This window comes from Ctenopharyngodon idella, chromosome 1, assembly GCF_019924925.1.
Source record: "Ctenopharyngodon idella isolate HZGC_01 chromosome 1, HZGC01, whole genome shotgun sequence".
Classification (NCBI taxonomy): Eukaryota; Metazoa; Chordata; class Actinopteri; order Cypriniformes; family Xenocyprididae; genus Ctenopharyngodon; species Ctenopharyngodon idella.
This window is the reverse complement of record NC_067220.1, coordinates 6,463,938-6,486,663: the sequence shown is the minus strand read 5'-3', so window position 1 is coordinate 6,486,663 and position 22,726 is coordinate 6,463,938. Positions and strand designations below refer to the sequence as shown.

At 39.1% G+C, this 22,726-nt stretch overlaps 1 protein-coding gene across 6 annotated transcripts in view; it reads left to right on the top strand.

Annotated features, from left to right (window-relative positions):
* The window catches only part of runx1 (RUNX family transcription factor 1), a 64,321-nt gene that overhangs the window by 22,384 nt on the left and 19,211 nt on the right, over positions 1-22,726 (top strand). For 4 of the 6 annotated variants that reach the window (XM_051910140.1, XM_051910162.1, XM_051910151.1 and 1 more), the window contains 2 exons: positions 19,160-19,416; positions 20,622-20,778. In XM_051910140.1, coding sequence (XP_051766100.1) covers positions 19,160-19,416; positions 20,622-20,778 — 414 coding nt within the window. Of the gene's footprint in view, positions 1-16,360; positions 16,837-19,159; positions 19,417-20,621; positions 20,779-22,726 lie in introns of those variants that run through there. The other 2 variants (XM_051910191.1, XM_051910172.1) reach the window with 1 other exon arrangement.

Below are 22,726 nucleotides of genomic sequence, written 5' to 3'. Positions count from 1 at the left end.
TCAGAAGCATGTGGTTGGTCGAAATGCATGCGGCCGCCTTCGTGCCACTCTTTTCCATCATTGCAGCCTCAAAACTGTGAGACCGCAACAGGGAATGCCAATATAATGGTCGATACTGGCACGGTGCAGCACATGGTCAGAGCCGCTTTGCCAAACCACAGAAACCCTCCTAGACTTTGATAATGGACCATCCGTAGCACCACCAGGCCCAATGGGATCCGTCCCCAACATACTTCTGCGATGTGGTTAACGACTTGGAGATGCAAAGTGTGTCGTGCGCCATCGTTTCGGAGCTTTCCATGTGTCTGTTGCTAATTTATTTATCTGTGGATTTTTACTCCCATTTGCTTGAATGTTCTTCTGGCTAATTTGGTAGGCCCTCATCCGCATAATAGTTTGAGTGGAGGTGAGAGTGATAAACAGAGCTTCTGGAGGAGGGCTGGAAATGACTTTTGTCCCAGGACTTTCTGAGTTATTAATTGATTTTGTGGGTGACTAATGACTTTTTTATTGAGCAGTTTCGTCACGCTCCTGGAGGGAGAGAAGCTGAACTGACCGCACTAAACTCTATAGCCTAGATATGGAGGTGGGCTTTCTTAAGAGCGCTCGTTACTGTCCAGCACACGCTGCATGGAGAAACTCCACAGGAACTAATGGACATTGACCAAAAAGTGAGAAAGGATTTTGTTTTATTTGTAGTGACTAAAAAGTTTGTTTGATGGAGCATTTAAAAGCCACATTGTTCATCTAAAGGACGGTTTGCAACATTGTGACAATTATATAAATATATATGTATATACACAGTATATATTCAGCATATATATTGTATTGCAGGTAAATTTATGTAAGAAATAAATATATGTATGTATATAGTGTATAAAATAATATACATTATATAATATACAAAAATATATAGTATATAAAAATGTATATATGTATATAATAAATATATGTATATAATATTTTATATATATATATATATATATATACACACACACACACGTGTGCGTGTGTGTGTGTGTGTGTGTATATAATGTATAGAATAATGTACATTATATAATATACAAACATATATAGTATATAAAAATGTGTGTGTGTGTATATATATATATATATATACGTGTGTGTGTATAGTGTATATATATATATATATATATATATATATATACATATATATATATATATATACACACATTGTATTGTATATATGTACACATTGTATTGTATATATGTACACATTTCTTACCTAAACTATATGTATATATATTGTAAATTGCAATACAGTATATATGCCGAATATATATATAAATATGTAAGAAATATATGTGTATAAGACATTTATAATGTTACAGAAGATTTCTATATCAAATAAAAACTCTTCTTTTGAACTTTCTAATAATCAAAGAATTTTTCATCAGCAAATCAGAATGATTTTTTGAAGGATCACATGACACTGAAGACTTTGAGTTTTTTATCATTTCTTTTAGTTGATGTTTTGATGCATCAATCCATCCCAAAATTTCACAATTTAAAGTTATCCACTGATCCTCATGCACGCAAAGTTTAGTGAAAGTCCTGCATATGCATCAAACTCAAATGTTTTATAGTAGCATTGAATCAGTTTAACAGAAGCATCACTTCTGTTCTGTGACGTGTGTTTGTAAAAGCTGTTGTGTGTCAGTGTTTGAGTGCTGCTAGTGGACAAAGAGAGGCCAGTGAGTGTGTTTGAGCTCTGAGTCACTGTCTAAAGAGCCCATCTGCCTCCGCTGACCACAACTCATCCAGCATTAACCGCCAGCGCTGGCCAGGCCAACAGTCTGCTCAAACAAAGCTGTTTTGTTTGCCACTGTGGCTCTGCGGTCCACGCTACATAATCACAGGCTCGCCACAACAACAACGACACAGTTATCTGTCTTTGAGCTCACAATTTGTTGGTGAATCTCGGCACTTGGATTCAAAATACTGTTTCAGTGAGTAAACAAGGAAATGTCTGCAGTAAAACATGATGGATGGACAAGGAAACGTGTGAGAGTGATGAATGGAGGCGTTTTTAATCTGAATCAGTGGGGTTTAATTAGAGACTGTTGCGCTAAACAATAGTGGTTTTTAACTTGTGTCTGCATGATTCATTTAGAGACAGATGTCACATCACTAAACGCATTTCTCTGCCATGAGTAAAAGTGTTCAAATGATGGATCATATCACAGCGTAGCATCAGTGAATATTGCCTGTTATCATTTCTTTTTCAGTTTCTACTGAAGGTTTTAAAGTGCCAAATTAGTTCCAATACTTTACTTTCGGCCACTTTCTTACTCATAATGTTATCAGCCTATCGTCATGATGATGATGATGATGACGGAGAAGAAGATGCAGCATGAGAATCTCATTAGATCCACCATAAACACTTCATGAGATATATATATATATATATATATATATATATATAATAAAAATCTATCTATCTACAGTATCTCACAGAAGTGAGTACACTCCTCACATTTTTGTAAATATTTTATTATATCTTTTCATGTGACAACACTGAAGAAATGACACTTTGCTACAATGTAAAGTAGTGAGTGTACAGCTTGTATAACAGTGTACATTTGCTGTCCCCTCAAAATAACTCAACACACAGCCATTAATGTCTAAACCGCTGGCCACAAAAGTGAGTACACCCCTAAGTGAAAATGTCCAAATTGGGCCCAATTTGCCATTTTCTCTCCCCGGTGTCATGTGACTCGTTAGTGTTACAATGTCTCAGGTGTGAATGGGGAGCAGGTGTATTAAATTTGGTGTTATCGCTCTGACTCTCTCATACTGGTCACTGGAAGTTCAACATGGCACCTCATGGCAAAGAACTCTCTGAGGATCTGAAAAAAAGAATTGTTGCTCTACATAAAGATGGCGTAGGCTATAAGAAGATTGCCAAGACCCTGAAACTGAGCTGCAGCACGGTGGCCAAGACCATACAGCGGTTTAACAGGACAGGTTCCACTCAGAACAGGCCTCGCCATGGTCGACCAAAGAAGTTGAGTGCACGTGTTCATCGTCATATCCAGTGGTTGTGTTTGGGAACGTGCTGTCGTCCCAGAAGGAAGCCTCTTCTAAAGATGATGCACAAGAAAACCCGCAAACAGTTTGCTGAAGACAAGCAGACTAAGGACATGGATTACTGGAACCATGTCCTGTGGTCTGATGAGACCAAGATAAACTTACTTGGTTCAGATGGTGTCAAGCGTGTGTGGCGGCAACCAGGTGAGGAGTACAAAGACAAGTGTGTCTTGCCTACAGTCAAGCATGGTGGTGGGAGTGTCATGGTCTGGGGCTGCATGAGTGCTGCCGGCACTGAGGAGCTACAGTTCATTGAGGAAACCATGAATGCCAACATGTACTGTGACATACTGAAGCAGAGCATGATTCCCTCCCTTCAGAGACTGGGCCGCAGGCCAGTATTCCAACATGATAACGACCCCAAACACACCTCCAAGACGACCACTGCCTTGCTAAAGAAGCTGAGGGTACCTAAACCCTATTGAGCATCTGTGGGGCATCCTCAAACGGAAGGTGGAGGAGCACAAGGTCTCTAACATCCACCAGCTCCGTGATGTCGTCATGGAGGAGTGGAAGAGGACTCCAATGGAAACCTGTGAAGCTCTGGTGAACTCCATGCCCAAGAGGGTTAAGGCAGTGCTGGAAAATAATGATGGCCACACAAAATATTGACACTTTGGGCCCAATTTGGACATTTTTACTTAGGGGTGTACTCACTTTTGTGGCCAGCGGTTTAGACATTAATGGCTGTATGTTGAGTTATTTTGAGGGGACAGCAAATGTACACTGTTATACAAGCTGTACACTTACTAATTTACATTGTAGCAAAGTGTCATTTCTTCAGTGTTGTCACATGAAAAGATATAATAACATATTTACAAAAATGTGAGGAGTGTACTCACTTCTGTGAGATACTCTATCTATCTATCTATCTATCTATCTATCTATATCTATCTATCAGTCCATCCATCTATCTATCTATCTATCTATCTATCTGTCTGTCTGTCTGTCTTTCGTTCTATCAATCAATCCATCCATCCGTCCATCCATCCATCTATCTATCTATGTATCTATCTATCCAATAATATTGTAATAAATAAGTAAATAAATCAAAAATTCTATAAAGATATAAAAGTATTTGTAAAATGACACATTATAATAAAAATATATGTGATATCTACATTTTTATAATATACAGTTTTAAAATGTATAATTCATAATATATTATTTTAAAGTGTTTCTTGTTCTTATTATTATCATTGTTATTTGTTTTAATAAGCATATTTCCATTTATCTTCAGGCTGTAATGGGATGGCGAACAGTCTTTGAGTGTCCGTCTCTGTTATCAAACTCCTGCTTCTCATTTCCTCGTGTATCTCCGGCTCTCAGTCCTGCCACATCCTCACGATCACTGGCTCTGCCGCTCCTGGTTACGCTCTGTTTCTTTAGACTCTGCTGGAAGAAGATCTAGTCCAAAGCGTTCCTCCATGGAGTTCAGTTAATTCAGTTTTCCTGCATATTTACTTAAACAATGTCTTGTAAATGTTGTTATATTTGCTTCTCATTGAGCATAAAGCAGTTGGCTAGAGACGAAACGTCTAGTCTGTAGATTGGATTGAATTCAAGGTTAATAACGTCACATTTGAAAATCATTGAATGGCGCGTTTCTCAGATATTGAAACATTAAGTCAGCGTGTGCATGTGAAATCTATTTTTTTGAGTAGTTTTACAGGAAACCTCAGAATTATAAACATCAATATTGCTGGGATGTACGTGTATTACTGGAACCCCTTAATGAAGGTAATTTTAGGGAAAATTAAATTAATCTAATTTTCTCTGTTGTTTCGTGGTAAATATAATCACCAATGACCAGTATTATTTCGAAATCTCTTTTCGTGCTGATTCCAAATGAATATATTTATCGCTTCTCTGTAGATTTATATATGACAGAAACTTTAGTGTTTCATTTCAAATGTATTTAAGATAGATGACCTGCAGCTATACCGAGACTTTTTGTTTGCGTGACCGATTTCAGCTATAGAAGTTCCTATAAAACGTTGACGCCACTGAAAGTCAGTCTATAACTTGCGCCGACATTTGTGTGCAATAGTGTGTGTTTTTCATCTTCAGCTCCACTATGTCTACTCATCCATTCAAACTGCACTAAAAAGCGCCCGAGGCAGATCTTTAGTCGTCTCTCAGCCCCCTCCCACACACAGCGCTCCGGGCCAAACCGGCCTGAAAAACACACACCTATACATCAGACTCTTACAGGACACTCAAACCACCAGATGTAGCTGGATTGTGGCGGTATTAACAGCCTCAGAAGAGGTTCAAGGTGAAGTTTGAATCCTCTTCCAGTGATCTAGAGTGAGGTTTAATCAGCTAGTTTGTGTTGAAACCTGGAGTCTAATCTAGGAAATGTATACACTGACAACACAAACCTGTGCTTTAGAGTCAAAAGTGCTCTTCTAGTGCTTTCATTCTTTCTTCTCGACGTCCTGCCGCTACACCCTCGTCCCGTGTGTCAGAAAATCAATCAGCGAGTATCAGAGGAAGTGCTTGTCGTAAGTCTGAGGGGCTTCTGAATAATTCACTTCAGCTCGTGACCCTCCAGCCTGGGCCAAAGTACTGATACTGACCCGTCCTCAACGCTCACTTACCATGCAAAACTCACCTCTATGATGATATGCTGTTCTGGCTGGTTGCTATGTTGTTGCTAGGGTGTTGTAGCTGGATTCTAGGTGGTTGCTAGCTAGGGTGTTCTGGGTGGGTGCTAGATTGTTGCAAGGGTTTTCTGGATGGTTTCTAGATAGTTGCTTGAGTGTTCTGGCTGGTTGTTAGGTGGTTGCTTGGGTATTCTGGCTAGTTTCTAGGAGGTTGCTAGGGTATTCTGGGTGAAAGCTAGGTGGTTACTAGGGTGTTCTGAGTGGATACTGGACGGTTGCTAAGGTGTTGTGGGTGGATTCTAGGTGGTTGCTTGGGTATTCTGGCTGGTTTCTACATGGTTGCTAGCTAGAGGGTTCTGGGTGGATTTTAGGTGTTACTAGGGTGTTCTGGCTGGTTGCTAGGTTGTTGCTAGGGTGTTTTGGCTGGTTTCTAGGTGGTTGCTAGCTAGGATGTTCTTGGTGGATGCTAGGTTGTTGCAAGGGTTTTCTGAATGGTTTCTAGATATTTGCTTGAGTATTATGGCTGGTTGTTAGATGGTTGCTTGGGTATTCCGGCTAGTTTCTAGGAGGTTGCTAGGGTGTTCTGGGTGAAAGCTAAATGGTTACTAGGGTGTTCTGGCTGGTTTCTAGGTGGTTGCTAGCTAGAGGGTTCTGGGTGGATTTTAGGTGGTTACTAGGGTGTTCTGGCTGGTTGCTAGGTTGTTGCTAGTGTGTTCTGGATGGTTTCTATGTGGTTGCTAGAGTGTTCTGGGTGAATGCTAGGTGGTTGCTAAGGTGTTCTGGGTGGATGCTAGGTAGTTGCTTGGGTACTCTGGCTGGTTTCTAGGTGGTTGCTAGGGTGTTCTGGGTGGATGCTAGGTAGTTGCTAGGGTGTTCAGGATGGTTTCTAGGTGGTTGCTAGTGTGTTCTGGATGGTTTCTAGGGTGTTCTGGTTGGATGCTAGGTAGTTGCTAGGGTGTTCAGGATGGTTTCTAGATGGTTTCTAGGGTCTTCTGGGTAGATGCTAGGTGGTTACCAGGGTGTTCTAGCTGGTTGCTAGTTTGTTGCTAGCGTGTTCTGGATGGTTTCTAGATAGTTGCTTGAGTGTTCAGGCTGGTTGCTACGTGGTTGCTAGGGTGTTCTGGGTGGATGCTAGGTAGTTGCAAGGTTGTTTTGGATGGTTTCTAGGTGGTTGCTAGAGTGTTCTGGGTGGATGCTAGGTGGTTGCTAAGGTGTTGTGGGTGGATCCTAGGTGGTTGCTAGGGTGTTCTGGATGGTTTCTAGACAGTTGATAGAGTGTTCTGGCTGGTTGCTAGGTGGTTGATAGGGTGTTCTTGGTGGATGCTAGGTGGTTACTAGGGTGTTCTAGCTGGTTGCTAGGTTGTTGCTAAGGTGTTCTGGGTGGTTGCTAGGGTGTTTTGAGTGTGTGTTGAATTCTATATTAGTGTGCCAAGTTGCAATATGGCTTGCAACTGTAAACAGCTGTAAAACTGCTGTAATCCATTGTAAATGTTTAGTTCAGCAGCGGTTAATAAGGTTTTCTGGCTGGTTGCTAGGTTGTTTCTTACTAAAAGAGTCCTGCACACTCTCACTTGATTTATGAAGTATTATTCATGCATATAGCATGAACATTTACAGTTTATATTATACATAAAATATTTAAAATCACAAGCAATGTCAATTTTGCAAAAATGTCACAGGTGTGCATATTGGCTTCATCAGATTTGAACTAATTCATTAAAAATACTGTTTTATTTCAGTTAGTTGTTTGATGTTGATATAGTTGATTGTGAACTGTGTGTGTGTGTGTGTGTGTGTGTGTGTGTGTGTGTGTGTGTAGCAGCAGTCGGATCTCTCATTACAGTATACGAGGCCTTTGGGAGCCGTGATGGAGGTAGATTGAAACTCACAGCGGGACCGTTATGTGCTGTTGTTTCCTCTTAAGGGCAGGACGGCCCCTCTGTGAGCTCTTACAGCGCTTTATCTTAAAGCTACACTGCAAATATAAGGCAGGTGTTCACTGGCTGAGAGTCAACTCAGTAGTGCACATGGACCAGACTAGAGGACCATGGGAAAAGCAGCGCCTTAAGACTGCAGTGACGTCAGGATGAGCGTCTCTCCATACGGGAGCGCCCTGATCGGCAGCAATGTCAATACAGCTGGATGAAGCGAGTGTGTGTGTGTGTGTGTGTGTGTGTGTGTGTGTGTGTGTGTGTGTGTGTGTGTGTGTGGCCTTATTTCTGGACATCTGTGTCTGTCCGGTCCACATCCTCACACAGATATAGTGTTGTGTAAGTGCATCAGAATGTTGAAGACTCCAAGTGTTTGAGTTTGGTGCTTTGCAGCTCTGATCCAGAACCTGCTGTCTACTTAGGCAGTTGCCTTTCAAGGTAACACCCTGATCGTCATAGATTCTTGGGTAAAACACATTACATAGGCAATGACTCTACACTTTACATAAATAGCAATCACATGACAAATCAGAATTGACTCCAACAGAGTGAATTCAGCATATTAAATTCTGAAAATGTAGTAATCCAACTCTAATAAATAATAGTTATAACTACTAATGAAATATCTAACTATATATATATATATATATATATATATGAGTGCATGTGTATGTGAGTTTGTGTGTGAGAGTGTGTGTGAGTATGTGTGTGTTTGTGAGTCTGTGTTTGTGTGTGTGTGTGTGTGTGTGTGTGTGTGTGTGTGTGTGCGTGCATGTGTGTGTGAGTGTGTGTACATGTGCGTGCGTGTGTGTGAGTGTGTGTGTGCGTGTGAGTGTGTATGCGTGTGTGTGTGTGTGTGTGTGTGAGTACTTGTGTGTGTGTGTGAGTACTTGTGTGAGTGTCAGTGTGTGTGTATGCATGTTTGTGCATGTGTGAGTTTGCGTGTGAATGTGTGTGTGTCTGTGTGTGAGTGAGTGTGTGTTAGTTTGTGTGTGAGTGCGCGTGTATGAGTGTGTTAGTTTGTGTGTGTGTGTGTGTGTGTGTGAGAGAGTGTGTGTTAGTTTGTGTGTGCGTGTGTGTGTGTGAGTGTGTGTTAGTTTGTGTGTGAGTGCGTGTGCGCACACACATGTGTGTGTGTGTGTGTGTGTGTGTGTGTGTGAGGGCAGAGTGCTTTGCTCTGTCACTTGGCTCTGCTGCTAAACGATATGTCAGAAAATCAATTAATTACTTTTAAGCAGCAGTTAACGGCATCCACACAATACAGCCGCATGAATTATTAAAGAGGACGAAAGCTGAGTTATTTTCCCTTAACTAACCTCCGTACAGTACAGAAGACAAATGAGAGACAGAATGAATGAAAAGAGGTTATAAAGAGATGCAGAGAGACCGACGACGAAAGACGAAACTGATTGATACATTTGTAGAATGTAGAACATTCTAATGTTGCTATGCAGTTGCTAAGGTGGAATCTAGAATGTTTCTGATTGTTTTGTTGATTCTAAAGAGATTTAAATCTCTCAATCTAAACTCACACATTCCTCATCAGATAATCTGAGCTGCTCCACATTGATTTTACAGCTCTATAGACTCTTACTGGATGTCAACTAGTGACTCGTTAACGTTTTTATTTTTCCAAAGCAATTTTATTCACTTATTGAATAATGTAATATAAATCTATATTATTATATCCTATTAATATGGTTTATATCTTGAAATTTTGAAGGTAATTGCATGATGCATTCATAATTTTTTTCTTCTAGTGAACCCATTTTTGTTTGTTTTTAAGCATGATTGACTTACAGTGAATTTACTTGCATGATCTTCAGTCTTTCACTCGTCGTGGGTTTGGTCAGTAGTTTTGGCAGCATTGATTGTCGGGCCTCAGGAAGCGATTATTGATCCTGTGTGCCCAGCAGTGCTGGCCCCGGGGTGGCCTGTCTCTGGGGGCCCGTAGGGGACAGACTGCCTCCGGGCAGTGGGGAAAACGACATCTAAATCTGTGCCGTCTCCCGTTAGTGTGCAGGCGAGAATTCAAAAGGCAAGACTGTATATTTTGAGAAATTCGCTAGACAACTGTGTGGTTTGCGAAGCCGTTGTGCCTTTCCACATCCATCTGTGTGGTGTCGGCGGTGACAGGACCTGTCATACACACCCCAGTCATGATGTTACGACCCTCACGACTTACTGTGGCTTACCAACCTTTTCCTGCAACCCACCCAGACAGCCAAAGTCCTCCGAACCCTTTGAAACTCGAGCTGTGGTCTGAATTGAGTCTTTGCCAGTGTACGTTTGAAATCTCTGATGCCAGCTTTCATTCGAGACCAAAATAGACACAGGCAGCATTCAGCAAACACTACAGATCCGCCATCTTCCTCACTCACTACATAGGCAGCATTCTACACTCTAAAAGTGCTGGGTTAAAAACAACCCATGTTAGGTTGAAAATGGACAAACCCAGCTGTTGGGTTAAATGTTTGCCTTTTATTTAACCCAAATACTGTTTAAAAAATTACTGTATTGATGCTTAAAATGAACCCAAAGTATGTTGGAAATTAACATTTATTAATATGTTTAAAAAATAAACATTTATTCATAAGTTTAATGAATAATAATTAAACAATAAACATGAATTAAATTGCTTATTAATAAATGTTCACCTTTTGATTATTATTGTATAGTAATTATGTCTGATTTTTAATTTCCAACATATTTTGGGTTCATTTTAAGCCAGACATATAGTCATTTTTAAACAATAGTTGAGTTAAATAAAACATTTAACCCTACCGTAATTTAAAAATTTAACCCACCGGCTGGGTTTGTCCATATTTGACCCACATTTGGGTTGAAACAACCCAGCATTTTTTAGAGTGTAACTGACACCAAGGTCATGGGTTCAAAACTGGTAAAATGTATACTTTGAATGGAATGCAAGTCACTTTGGTTTAAAGCATCAGCCAATTACATTTATGCATTTTACAGACGCTTTTGTCCAAAGTGACTTACATTGAATATGCATTTTATCAGTTCATGCATTCACTGGAAATCAAACACATGACTTTGGCGTTGTGCATAAATGTATCAATGTACATTGAACAAAATTATAAACGCAACACTTTTGTTTTTGCCCCCATTTTTCATGAGCTGAACTCAAAGATCTAAGACTGTACACAACAGGCCTATTTCTCTCAAATATTGTTCACTAATCTGTCTAAATCTGTGTTAGTGAGCACTTCTCCATTGCCGAGATAATCCATCCACCTCACAGGTGTGGCATATCAAGATGCTGATCAGACAGCATGATTATTGCACAGGTGTGCCTTAGGCTGGCCACAATAAAAGGCCACTCTAAAATGTGCAGTTTTATCACACAGCACAATGCCACAGATGTCACAAATTTTGAGGGAGCGTGCAATTGGCATGCTGACTGCAGGAATGTCCACCAGAGCTGTTGTCCGTGAATTGAATGTTCATTTCTCTACCATAAGCCGTCTCCAAATGCGTTTCAGAGAATTTGGCAGTACATCCAACCGGCCTCACATCCGCAGACCACGTGTAACCACACCAGCCCAGGACCTCCACATCCAGCATCTTCACCTCTAAGACCAGCCACCCGGACAGCTGCTGCAACAATCGGTTTGCATAACCAAAGAATTTCTGCACAAACTGTCAGAAACCGTCTCAGGGAAGCTCATCTGCATGCTCGTCGTCCTCATCGGGGTCTCCACCTGACTGCAGTTCGTCGTCGTAACCAACTTGAGTGGGCAAATGCTCGCATTCAATGGCGTCTGGCACTTTGGAGAGGTGTTCTCTTCACGGATGAATCCCGGATTTCACTGTACAGGGCAGATGGCAGACAGCGTGTGGGTGAGCGGTTTGCTGATGTCAACGCTGTGGATCGAGTGGCCCATGGTGGCGGTGGGGTTATGGTATGGGCAGGTGTATGTTATGGACAATGAACACAGGTGCATTTTATTGATGGCATTTTGAATGCACAGAGATACCGTGACGAGATCCCGAGGTTGAGCCATTCATCCACCACCATCACCTCATGTTGCAGCATGATGATGCACGGCCCCATGTTGCAAGGATCTGTACACAATTCCTGGAAGCTGAAAACAACCCCCACATTCTAGAGTGGCCTTTTATTGTGGCCAGCCTAAGGCACACCTGTGCAATAATCATGCTGTCTGATCAGCATCTTGATATGCCACACCTGTGAGGTGGATGGATTATCTTGGCAATGGAGAAGTGCTCACTAACACAGATTTAGACAGATTTGTGAACAATATTTGAGATATTGCTCATCGAGGCTGTATTTATTTGATCAAAACTACAGTAAAATAGTGAAATTTTATTACAATTTAAAATAGCTGTTTTCTGTGTGAATATATAGTCAAATGTAATTTATATCCAGTGATCAAAGCTGAATTTTCAGCATCATTACTCCAGTCTTCAGTGTCACATTCAGAAATCCTTCAGAAATCATTCTAATATGATGATTTGATGCTCAAGAAACATTTCTGATTATTATCAATGTTGAAAACAGTTGTGCTGCTTCAGATTTTTTTCAGGATTCATTGATTAATAGAAAGTTCAAAAGAACAGCATTTATTTGAAATACAAATCTTTTGTAACATTATAAAAGTCTTTACTGTCACGTTTGATCAGTGCATCCTTATATGAATAAATGTATTAACCTCTTAAAAAGAAAAAAATCTTACTGACCCCAATCTTGTGAACTGTAGTGTGTCACAGCAGAACTTTTCAACTCAAGAATGTTCAAAAATGTAAGTCAAATTGGTGTTTTGACTTCATTTTTAAGGAATTAAGCTCTTCTTCGCACGCTTCACCTGCTCTCTCATGCGTGATTTCACCATCTTCACTGCATCAAGAGTAAAATAAAGATGGAGAAGGCAAGAGAGGGGGGAAAAATCAGTGGCTAAATGAAATGAGCAGGTTAGAAGTGCCCCGGGGCAGAGAGACGGGCCTGTCTCCTGAGGCCATGCTTTCTGATGGGATATATTAGTTATGACTGCATGTCAACTTTTCCTCCGTCGCCTCTTCTCTTAATCTGTGTTTTGTGTGATACGGAGCGGGGCGGTGGGAGACGGGAGAGTATAAAGGCAGCGAGGTGAATTAGGGGGTCCGTATTTCTCGGGATTGAATCAGAACAGGTGAAAATGAATTCAGGTCCCTTCAAAGCGTCCGGACCGATCTCATGGGCCATGTACTTCATGAGGAAGGGCCGGAGCGGCAGCGCACTCTTTGGTAAAGACTGAACTCTTCTAGTTTCTGTCACACTTTCGTTCTTTGTGAATCACATCATCCATGGTCTTTTTTCCTTTTTTGCTCGTCGTCTTCAGTTTCTCTTGTTTTTATCTTTCCCTCGCTGTAGAATGTGAAAGAGGAACTGTTGAAATAGGGAACAACAACTTCATGTTCCTTCATTACGTGTGTGTGTGTGTGTGTGTGTGTGTGTGTGTGTGTGTGTGTGTATGTGTGTGTGTGTGCGTGTGTGTGAACCATCAGTCCTTCAAATCAGGAATTTGTTTTTCAGAAGAATATTTCAAAATTCTGTCATTTGCTTAACATATGTAGTGTTGATAGTAACAATATGCTGACGGTCTGATATGGTGTTTGGCGTCTATATAAGGTCAAATTATAATAACTGTATTAATTTCAGAGGGGTGAAAACTCTTTATACTGTTTGCTGTGCTTGTAAAGAAGTATATTTCATTCGGCGTGTGCTTCCTCCGTGGCTCGACCGAACATGATCAGATATTTGTAAGCCTGCAGCGCTTGTCAATATATTTTATAGCCGACTACAAGCGCTATTGATCGCTCAACTTTCAGAGATCAGATTACTCTAAATCAGTAAAACACAAGACCGAGATCCTGCGCGTCCGAGACCCGCGGTGCCTTTGTGCTGGAAAATCATTCATGATTGGCGTGGATGTTATATTATTTTCCCTGAAATTGATCTTTGCTCTCAGATTCAGCTGTTATCTGTGCTTTATTTGGTTGCTTTGAGCCTAAATTATTATTCATATTCATATCACTCTAAAAGGTGCTGTGTTAAAAACAACCCACGTTGGATTGAAAATGAACAAAACCAACAATTGGGTTGTTTTAACTCAGCGTTTAGGTTAAATGTTTGCCTATCCTGCTGGTTAGTTTTATTTAACTCAACTATTGATTAAAAATTACTGTATTGATGCTTAAAATGAACCCAAAATATGTTAGAAATGAACATTTATTAATATGTTTAATGAATAATAATCAAACAATAAACATTTATTAAATTGCTTCCTCTAGTAGTTATGTGTCTGATATTTAATTTCCAACCTATTTTGGGTTTATTTTAAGCCAGACATACAGTCATTTTTAAACAATAGTTGGGTTTAAACAAACCCAATCGTTGGGTTTGTCCATTTTTTTAAATCCAACTTGGGTTGTTTTTTAACCCAGCATTGTGTACAGTTAGTTTTAAATTAGTTCAAGTAGATCATGCAAATTTTAATTAATATCATGTATTTTAATTGTTTATAAGTTTTATTTAGGCAATTTTAATATTACTATTTATAATAATAATAATAATATAATTAATAATTATAATATTTATAATAGTATATATTATATAATATATATTATGAATAATAATTAGTTTTAATATTATTATAATTAATAATATTTAATTCTTAGTATTTTAGCACAATATTTTTACCCAATAAACACAGTTACAAACATGATTATTTATACACTTTAAAAAATGCTGGGTTAAAATCAAGCCAAGTTGGGTTGAAAATGGACAAACCCATTGATTGGGTTGTTTTAACCCAACGGTTGGGTTAAATGTTTGACCTAATGTGCTGGGTAGTTTTATTTAACTCAACTATTGTTTAAAAATGACTATATGGCTGACTTAAAATGAACCCAAAATATGTTAGAAATTAAAAATCAGACACATAATTACTAGAGGCAACAATAATAATCAAAAGGTGAACATTTATTAATAAGCAATTTAATTCATGTTTATTATTTAATTATTATTTAGTATACTTATTAATAAATGTTAATTTCCAACATATTTTGGGTTCATTTTCAGCAAGAAATACAGTAATTTTTAATCAATAGTTGAGTTAAATAAAATTACCCAGCAGGTTGAGCAAACATTTAACCCAACCGCTGGGTTAAAAGAAAACAATTTCTGGGTTTGTCCATATTTAACCCAACTTGGGTTATTTTTAACCCAGCATTTTTCAGAGTGTAGTTTGAAAAGATTAATTAAAAAGGACAATGAATGTTTATATATATATATATATATATATAAACCTTTCTTATCCTTGTTCTTTCTGGCTTCACTAGAAATCAGAAATGTAAATGTTGACATTTAAACTCAGACATGAAGTCAGATAAACTGCAGGGTAAAAATAAAAAGTCAGACTGAAGTTCCTCATGTGATGAACAGGACGGTCAGAACGTTACAGACGCTGCGTTTTCATTATTATTGTGACTGACATCAGTATTTGCAATTTTGTTTTATATTTCATGCTCAGCACAAACAACAATGAAGATGAGACATCTCATTAAACAGCTCTTTACATTTTTACAAATTAATCATGACAAGAAGAGAACGAGAACGAGAACTTGTAGTTCCTGGTGTTATTGTTGTGAATGACTCTTGATCTTGATTAGGCATGACTGATAAAACTCCATCTTGGGCATTTTTAGATTTTCAGTCCTCAGCCAAATGAATCTCAAAAGCACAGTTTAATTATTCAGATGATGCTCTTCTATTTAAATGTAGCGTGTGGACAGGCAAAGGTGATGATCTGTTCTGGATTTGGCCTCAAACATGATTCTTAAGAATGCCGTGTTGACACTTTAAAACACGCCATCGGGCTATTATTATATCACCATGCATGTGGTAAATAAAAAACAAAAGCATAACTAAAAAAATAATTTCAGTACCTGTGCTTCCTCTAAAGAAGTGGCAGTGTTTTGTCAGCTGCTTAGAATTCACATTCTATTCGATTTACTGAAAGATGACAAAACATTTCTGTGATGCATGAATTTCCACATGCATTTAGTATATGGCCAGATCGTCTGCTGCCCCCTGTTGGCTGAGTTTGACAAAACACAGATTAGATAATTACTGAGTCACAGCAGTTTTCATCAGGTCTTCATTTCTTTTTGTTTGACTATTTTGATTGTTTTGAATATTTCTGACTCTGACTATTCGGACTGAATTTATTTGTCATCTAATTTATTTGACGTTGCTATAGTGAACATTTGTCTTTTTCTGCTTGTTCTGCTGATATCATGTTCCTTCTGATAAAATAGAAAACAGTCTGCTAGTACAAAACAAGCTTAATGTTTTCATGCATAATAATCTGTGTCCCTTATATTGTTTTTAAAAAGTGTTTATAATATAATATAAGCTATTTTTGTTGTAATTTACCTTGTATTTCACCTGTTATTCAGTGCCATTTGATAAGTAACTTAAATCCAAACAATTCAACAGTGAATCAACGAGAGCGCGCGTCGAAGCACGCGCGAGGAATTCCATTGACGGCTCAGATCCATTTTTTCCCCCCGGTTCGGACGGTCTCCTGATTAGTCTAGCCCTTCGAGGTCTGTCATCACTGGCCAATGAGAGCGTGCGAGGAGGAGGCATATGCAAATGAGCTCCCCTGGCTGGCGTTCCTGCGCTGCCCATTGCCAGTAAAAGCGCGTCGCTGCCGGGAGATTCATTCACAACGCATCATCATTCCCACCGCGAGCTGGATTCAGGAAGAATACTTTCTCTCAGCAGCTTACAGCTGTATACAACACTTTTTAGATAGTTTAAGACCGCGAATGCGTTGGCGTCAGGTGCGCGGTCTGTAAGGTGCGCAACTTTCTAAAGGATACGCGAGTGCCAAATCATCCTCTGTGATGACTGCTGCTGAAAGAGGAACAACATCTACATAAACTGAATAGAGTTCAGTTCAATCTGAACGGCAGGTTTTCCACTTTACAACGGATAGTAAGACGCGCGAACTTTCCGCGTCGCCCTTGAGCTCGTACCCTTGACTCGCGCGCGCGTCAGAATCAGCTGCTCGTCTGGGATCCCTGGATCCTGATCCTGACTGAGACGGCGTTCAAAAGATACCAAATGGTTTTTCTTTGGGACGCCAAATACGGTAAGAGCGTTTCTTAGCTCTGGACACATGCGTAGCGGCGGTTTCACGAGTCTATTTTTACGCGTCATGTTTCATAATATCTGAATGTTCATAGCTGTTAATAATCACTGAAACCTTAACCTGAAGCATGATGTTAATGTGACATTCCCATTGTCAAAATACTACAGATTCTCTGTCTCTCAACTTCACGTCTTTATTGGCACTGCACAGTTATTGCCAAAGCAGTGTAAAATAATTCAAATCATACAGAATAGCAACAGTGCAAAAGAATTAAGCAAGCTGTATTAACAAACAAAATAGCTTTGCATTAAAATTAGAAATGAACAATCAGCAACATGAACAATAGTGGGCAAGTTTATGAACTAAATATGAGAAAGAAAGAGATGAAAAATAAGACTAAATATTAGAGGCAGATATGTTATTCAGAAGTGCACAAACGATTTATACACACACAAAAAAAAAGACTTTTTTTGTAACTGAAGTACATATTTTCCATGATTAACTTGTTTTAAATTCCTGAATTAAAAGTAATTTTGATATTTTTAGTTCTTATAGTCATGTTAGATGGTGTTAACTGTCCCAAAGACTGTAAAAAAATATTAATATTTCCCCCAAAAGATCATCCGCTGAATCAAAGTCAGTGCGATGTAACCAAAATACAGGAAAACATTATATTGTCATATGAGAAGAAAACCATAAAACAGAGAACCTCCAGTCCGTAGACCCTCATGATTGTGTGTCAATTATTTTTTTTAAAAATATTGCATTTCGACCTTTTTATGAAAATGGACGTTTTATTCAGGTCAAATGGAACCATTAGAGAATATTTTACTTTGAAAAATATGATTTGAACTATGGTTAGAAAATGTATGAGACCAACATGAATATAAAGATTATATTTTTAAGCGCTTGGCAGATGTGTTTTTAGAACAAAAGAAGAATGTCTTTTTTTAAAAATCTAGTTTTCATCCCACATAATGTGCCGTAAGAATGCGTCTTTTGGGATTCTCCTGAGAAGAGGTCTCATATGTCTGGCCATATGACATCCCACATTTCTGCTGTGTTTTGTGCATTCTGTCTGCAAACGCATCTCTCTCTTTTCTACACCTTCTCCCACTCACCATTCAACAAACTCCAGGTTTGTGTTTATGTTGGAGAGAGCACAGTCGGTCACGTGTTTAGCCGCACTCATGTGGCATTGATTGTGGTCGGCCCGAATGACCGCAGGCCGCGGCGCTGTCTGACGGTTTTAATGCTTTTAACTGCACGGAAGTCAACCGGGGTCACGGCACCAGAAGTTGCTTGGAAAAAGTATTCTTTAAAATGTAAAAAAACAAAACTGTGCATTTCTATAGTTATTAGCATAGGTGCATAAAATGAGAAACTGTTCAGTAGAGTAACAAAAGTGCAAATTACTTAACTGTGGTAAAATCACGGCCTTACATCTTGTCACTTCATGTGTTTTTTTTTGTCCCAACTCAAAGTCACTGTAATCCACAGCTGCAAGTGTCTTATTTAGGAAACCAATGTTAACATAAATTGTAACTTTGACTAAAAATAATTATTCTGCTTAGTAATACATTGCCGAGCAATGCAACAACTCACATGTGTGCATATGTAGACCAATGTCATCGGATGTTGCTCATTCAATCTCACGTTATAAAAATACATTTTTGCAACAGTGATATATTGATATTTTCTTATTGTTGCTATACATTATAGTGATTTTACTATGGCTAAGTAGTGTTTTGGTCCAACTCAAAGTAAAGAAGGCCATAAATGTATTTTAATTAAGATGCCAATGTTTAATACATAGCAGATTTTACCAGAAATAGTTATTCAGCAGAAGTGCTGAGCAATGAAAAAAAAAAAAACCATCTCATATTTACTTTTTGCAAAGCTGATATATTGTAAACGTTTTACATTTATCTTATTGATGAATTGTTTTCTGAGTTTCGTAAAGGTTCAGTCAAATACTGCAGGTCTTATCTATTTAAAACACGAGCCTCTATATACACTAGCTAGTCATCCAACCCTTTGACCGTTGAACCTCTTCACTGTGGTAGCGGAGTGCAGTAATGCCATTTTTGTGGGCTGTATTTTAGATATTTGACATTGCAGCAGCCTCGTGGGAAAACAAGGAACGACTTCTGAAGGTGTTCGTGATATGCGAATCGTGATGACAGAGCAGTTAGTCAACAGAATGACTAGCTTCTAAGAAATGAAGAGGAGTCCCACAGGGCTCTATTCAAGGCCCGATGTGATTTCGTTGATATAGCCCTCCACACTAATGTAAAAGGCCTAATGCTCATTTATGTTTCAGAACCTGCGCCTGGGCGACGCTTCACGCCTCCCTCGACCACGCTGAGCTCGGGGAAGATGAACGAGGGGTTGCCGCTGGGGGCTCAGGAAAGCAGCGGCGCCGCCCTGGTGGGCAAACTGCGCATGGCTGACCGGAGCATGGTGGAGGTGCTTTCCGACCACCCAGGAGAGCTGGTGCGCACCGACAGCCCCAACTTCCTCTGCTCCGTCCTGCCAACACACTGGCGCTGCAATAAAACCCTGCCCATCGCTTTCAAGGTACCTGAACCCCACAGACCGCTGGTGTCTGTCACTGACATCTTATGGTTGAATGATATTGGGCAATATGAAGAAGTATGCATGTTTTTCTTTAAGGAGCTATGTAGTCATGTTGATTAAATCATTAAATCATATTTTTAACGTGATAAATTTAATTTAGAAGAATATTTTCCAGGTTATGTGACAAAACATTTTTAAAGCCACTAATACATTTGCTCTACCTCAACATTAAAAATATTTCTAATTGATCCTGATGATTTGAATCCTTTTTGTTGTTTGCTCTAAAGTGTGTTAAGTAGACTAAACATACTAAAGTAAACTCAGAGTAATTACATATTCGGTCTACTTATTGTGCTAAGTGCTGATATATACTGTATATGGACATTTTGAAATCTTACAATCTTTTTTTAATGCACATCCTTAATTAAGCTAATGATTTCGAGGGAAACGTCAGTAATTGTTGTTAATCTCTTGTCGTCACGGGTGACTGCAACATCTTTCATCATCATCTTCCGCATTTGGCAAACGACAGCAAAAATGCTAACCACCCAGTCTTGCCAAAAGCAGAGAGTAGTCCTGCGAGGCATGTGTGCACTCTGAAACAAAGAGCTGAAGAATGCACTGACATTTACAGTTAATATGCAAATAACCTGCTCATTTAGTTTAGATATGGAGATATTGTACATGTGAATGTGACGCAGGACAGTAAAGAGGATTTGAATGTTGTTTGGGTTTCAGGATCTGCCCGATGTGTTTGCTTAATAATAAAGTCATTAAATATGTTTATTAACAAGATCTATTGTTAAGTATAATAATAATGAAATTGCAGAAAAATGTACATATACATGTCAATAATGTTCAGGGGGGGGAATTAAAGAAATGCTGTTCTTTTGAACGTTTGTTCTTCAAAGAATCTTGAAGAAAATGTATTTGAGTTTCCGCAAAAACAGTTTTTTAACATTGATAATAATAATAATAATAAGCATTAATTAATTACATTTTAAAACATATTTAAATAGAAAACATCTATTTTATTATTATTATTATTTAAATTTTATTAATACCATTATAGTTGTTGCTGTAACTTCATTATCCATCCTACTTTTCACCGTGGCATAGTGTGATAATTGTCGTACATTGTATTTTTAGATTGTTTTTAAAATACAAATGTATCTGACACATCTTGCTCATTCATTGGTTAACAGGTGGTTGCCCTCGGCGATATCCCTGACGGCACGCTGGTCACCGTGATGGCCGGCAACGATGAGAACTATTCTGCCGAACTCCGCAACGCCACGGCTGCCATCAAGAACCAAGTGGCACGTTTCAACGACCTGCGTTTCGTCGGCCGCAGCGGACGAGGTTAGAAAGAAGCATGCATAACATGCATATAATTTACTCTTCAATATGTTTGAGAAAAGGAAACACAGTTGATTTAGACTCACTGCTGAGCCGTGACAGAGCTATTTTAATGCCAGTGTCTGCGGTACACAGAAGTCTGTGTGTGCGCATGCTTGGTTAATTGCGTATATGTTCCTATTTATGTTGATATAGTGCTCACACATCAACGCAGGCCATTACCAGTCGCTTCCACTTCCTGTGACAAGGCCGGTTCAGTCAAATACTGCAGGTCTTATCTATTTAAAAACACAAGCCTCTATATACACTAGCTAGTCGTCCAGCCCTTTAACTGTTGAACCACTTCACTGTGGTAGCAGAAGTGCAGTAATGCCATTTTTGTGGGCTGTATTTTAGATATTTGACATTGCAGCAGCCTCGTGGGAAAACAAGGAACGACTTCTGAAGGTATTCGTGATGTGTGAATCGTGATGACAGAGCAGTTAGTGAACAGAATGACTAGCTTCTGGGAAATGAGGAGGGGTCCCACAGGGCTCTATTCAAGGCCCGATGTGATTTCGTTGATATAGCCCTCCACACTAACACTGCAGCCTTTAACCTACATGCCTGGACCTGCGATAAATGTATGAATGCATACACACTCCTTTGTCCTGCTCTCTTTTGTCTGCGTCATCATTTGAACGTGGAATAATAGAGGCAACAAAGTCGATGTTTGCAACAGGTGTGCTTTGAGAGCAGAATGCAAACTGAGTTTGTGTACAGAGAAAAGCGTAAATGTTTAGTCGAGGTTGTTAAACAAAACATTTGTTGGATATTACTGCATGAAAGTCTTGCATTTCAGACATGCACATCCTCGCAGACGGTTGTTTATCCAAGCGACGCTTATGTTTTGTGTGTGTTTGTGAGCGCCGAGAGCAGCTGCACTCTGCTGCGATGGAAGTGATTAGGTTTAGTGCCGGAAAACAGTGCGGGTCGAGAAAAAACAGCAAGAGTGTGTTAAGTAAGGGAGAAATGTAAACTATGCATATCTACACACTCTTGCTACTCTGTATTATTCAGATGTGTAGATAAGACAACAAAGATTGTATCTGTGTGGCTTTTTATGTCATCATTTTTTTTTTTGTTTTTGCAGCCTTGTGGGCTGTTGAGTCAATTTGATGTCTTCAGGTACATTTCATACACACATTTATTAAGTTTCTTGCTTTGTCAGTTGAACTTGTCCATGCACACACACACACCGTACAGTAACACAGATAAACAAATTATAAACAAATTCCCGCACCTCACACACACTCGCTTTGTATGGGGACCGTCCCACTGAGAGACACAGTGCACTTCCTCCGGTTGGACAGTGAGTCTCTCAGACAGAACGACTCCCGTCCAGACGCTAAACCACTGAACCGCAGTGTGTGAGTGTGTGTGTGTGTTAATGCAGAAGGTTTTGTAATGAGTGTGTTAGACAGGAACAGATGAGTTGTTTTGCATTTATATTTCTTGAGAATTCACATACAAAAACGCACTGTGGCACTGGGTATTTACATGCCTCGTTAAGGTACTTTACAAAATATCATGGTATTATCATGGTAAATTTTTAAAGATGGTTCATAAATGTGTGATATCGGATACTATGGTACGTTATTTGTTTGACAAGGCCTTCACTATTTTGTATTAGTTATTCAACAGAATGACTAGCTTCTGGGAAATGAGGAGGGGTCCCACAGGGCTCTATTCAAGGCCCGATGTGATTTTGTTGATATAGCCCTCTACACTAACACGTTATTTGTTTGATAAGGCCTTCATTTTTTTTAATGACCATTAGGTTTGAGCTGATGTGTTTTTGGTGTTTATTTTATTCTTTTTATCTCTTTCTCTAATATGATTTTTTTTTTTATTTCTATCATTATTTCTGATATATTTTTTTCTATCATTATATTTTACTGTAGTGCCATGT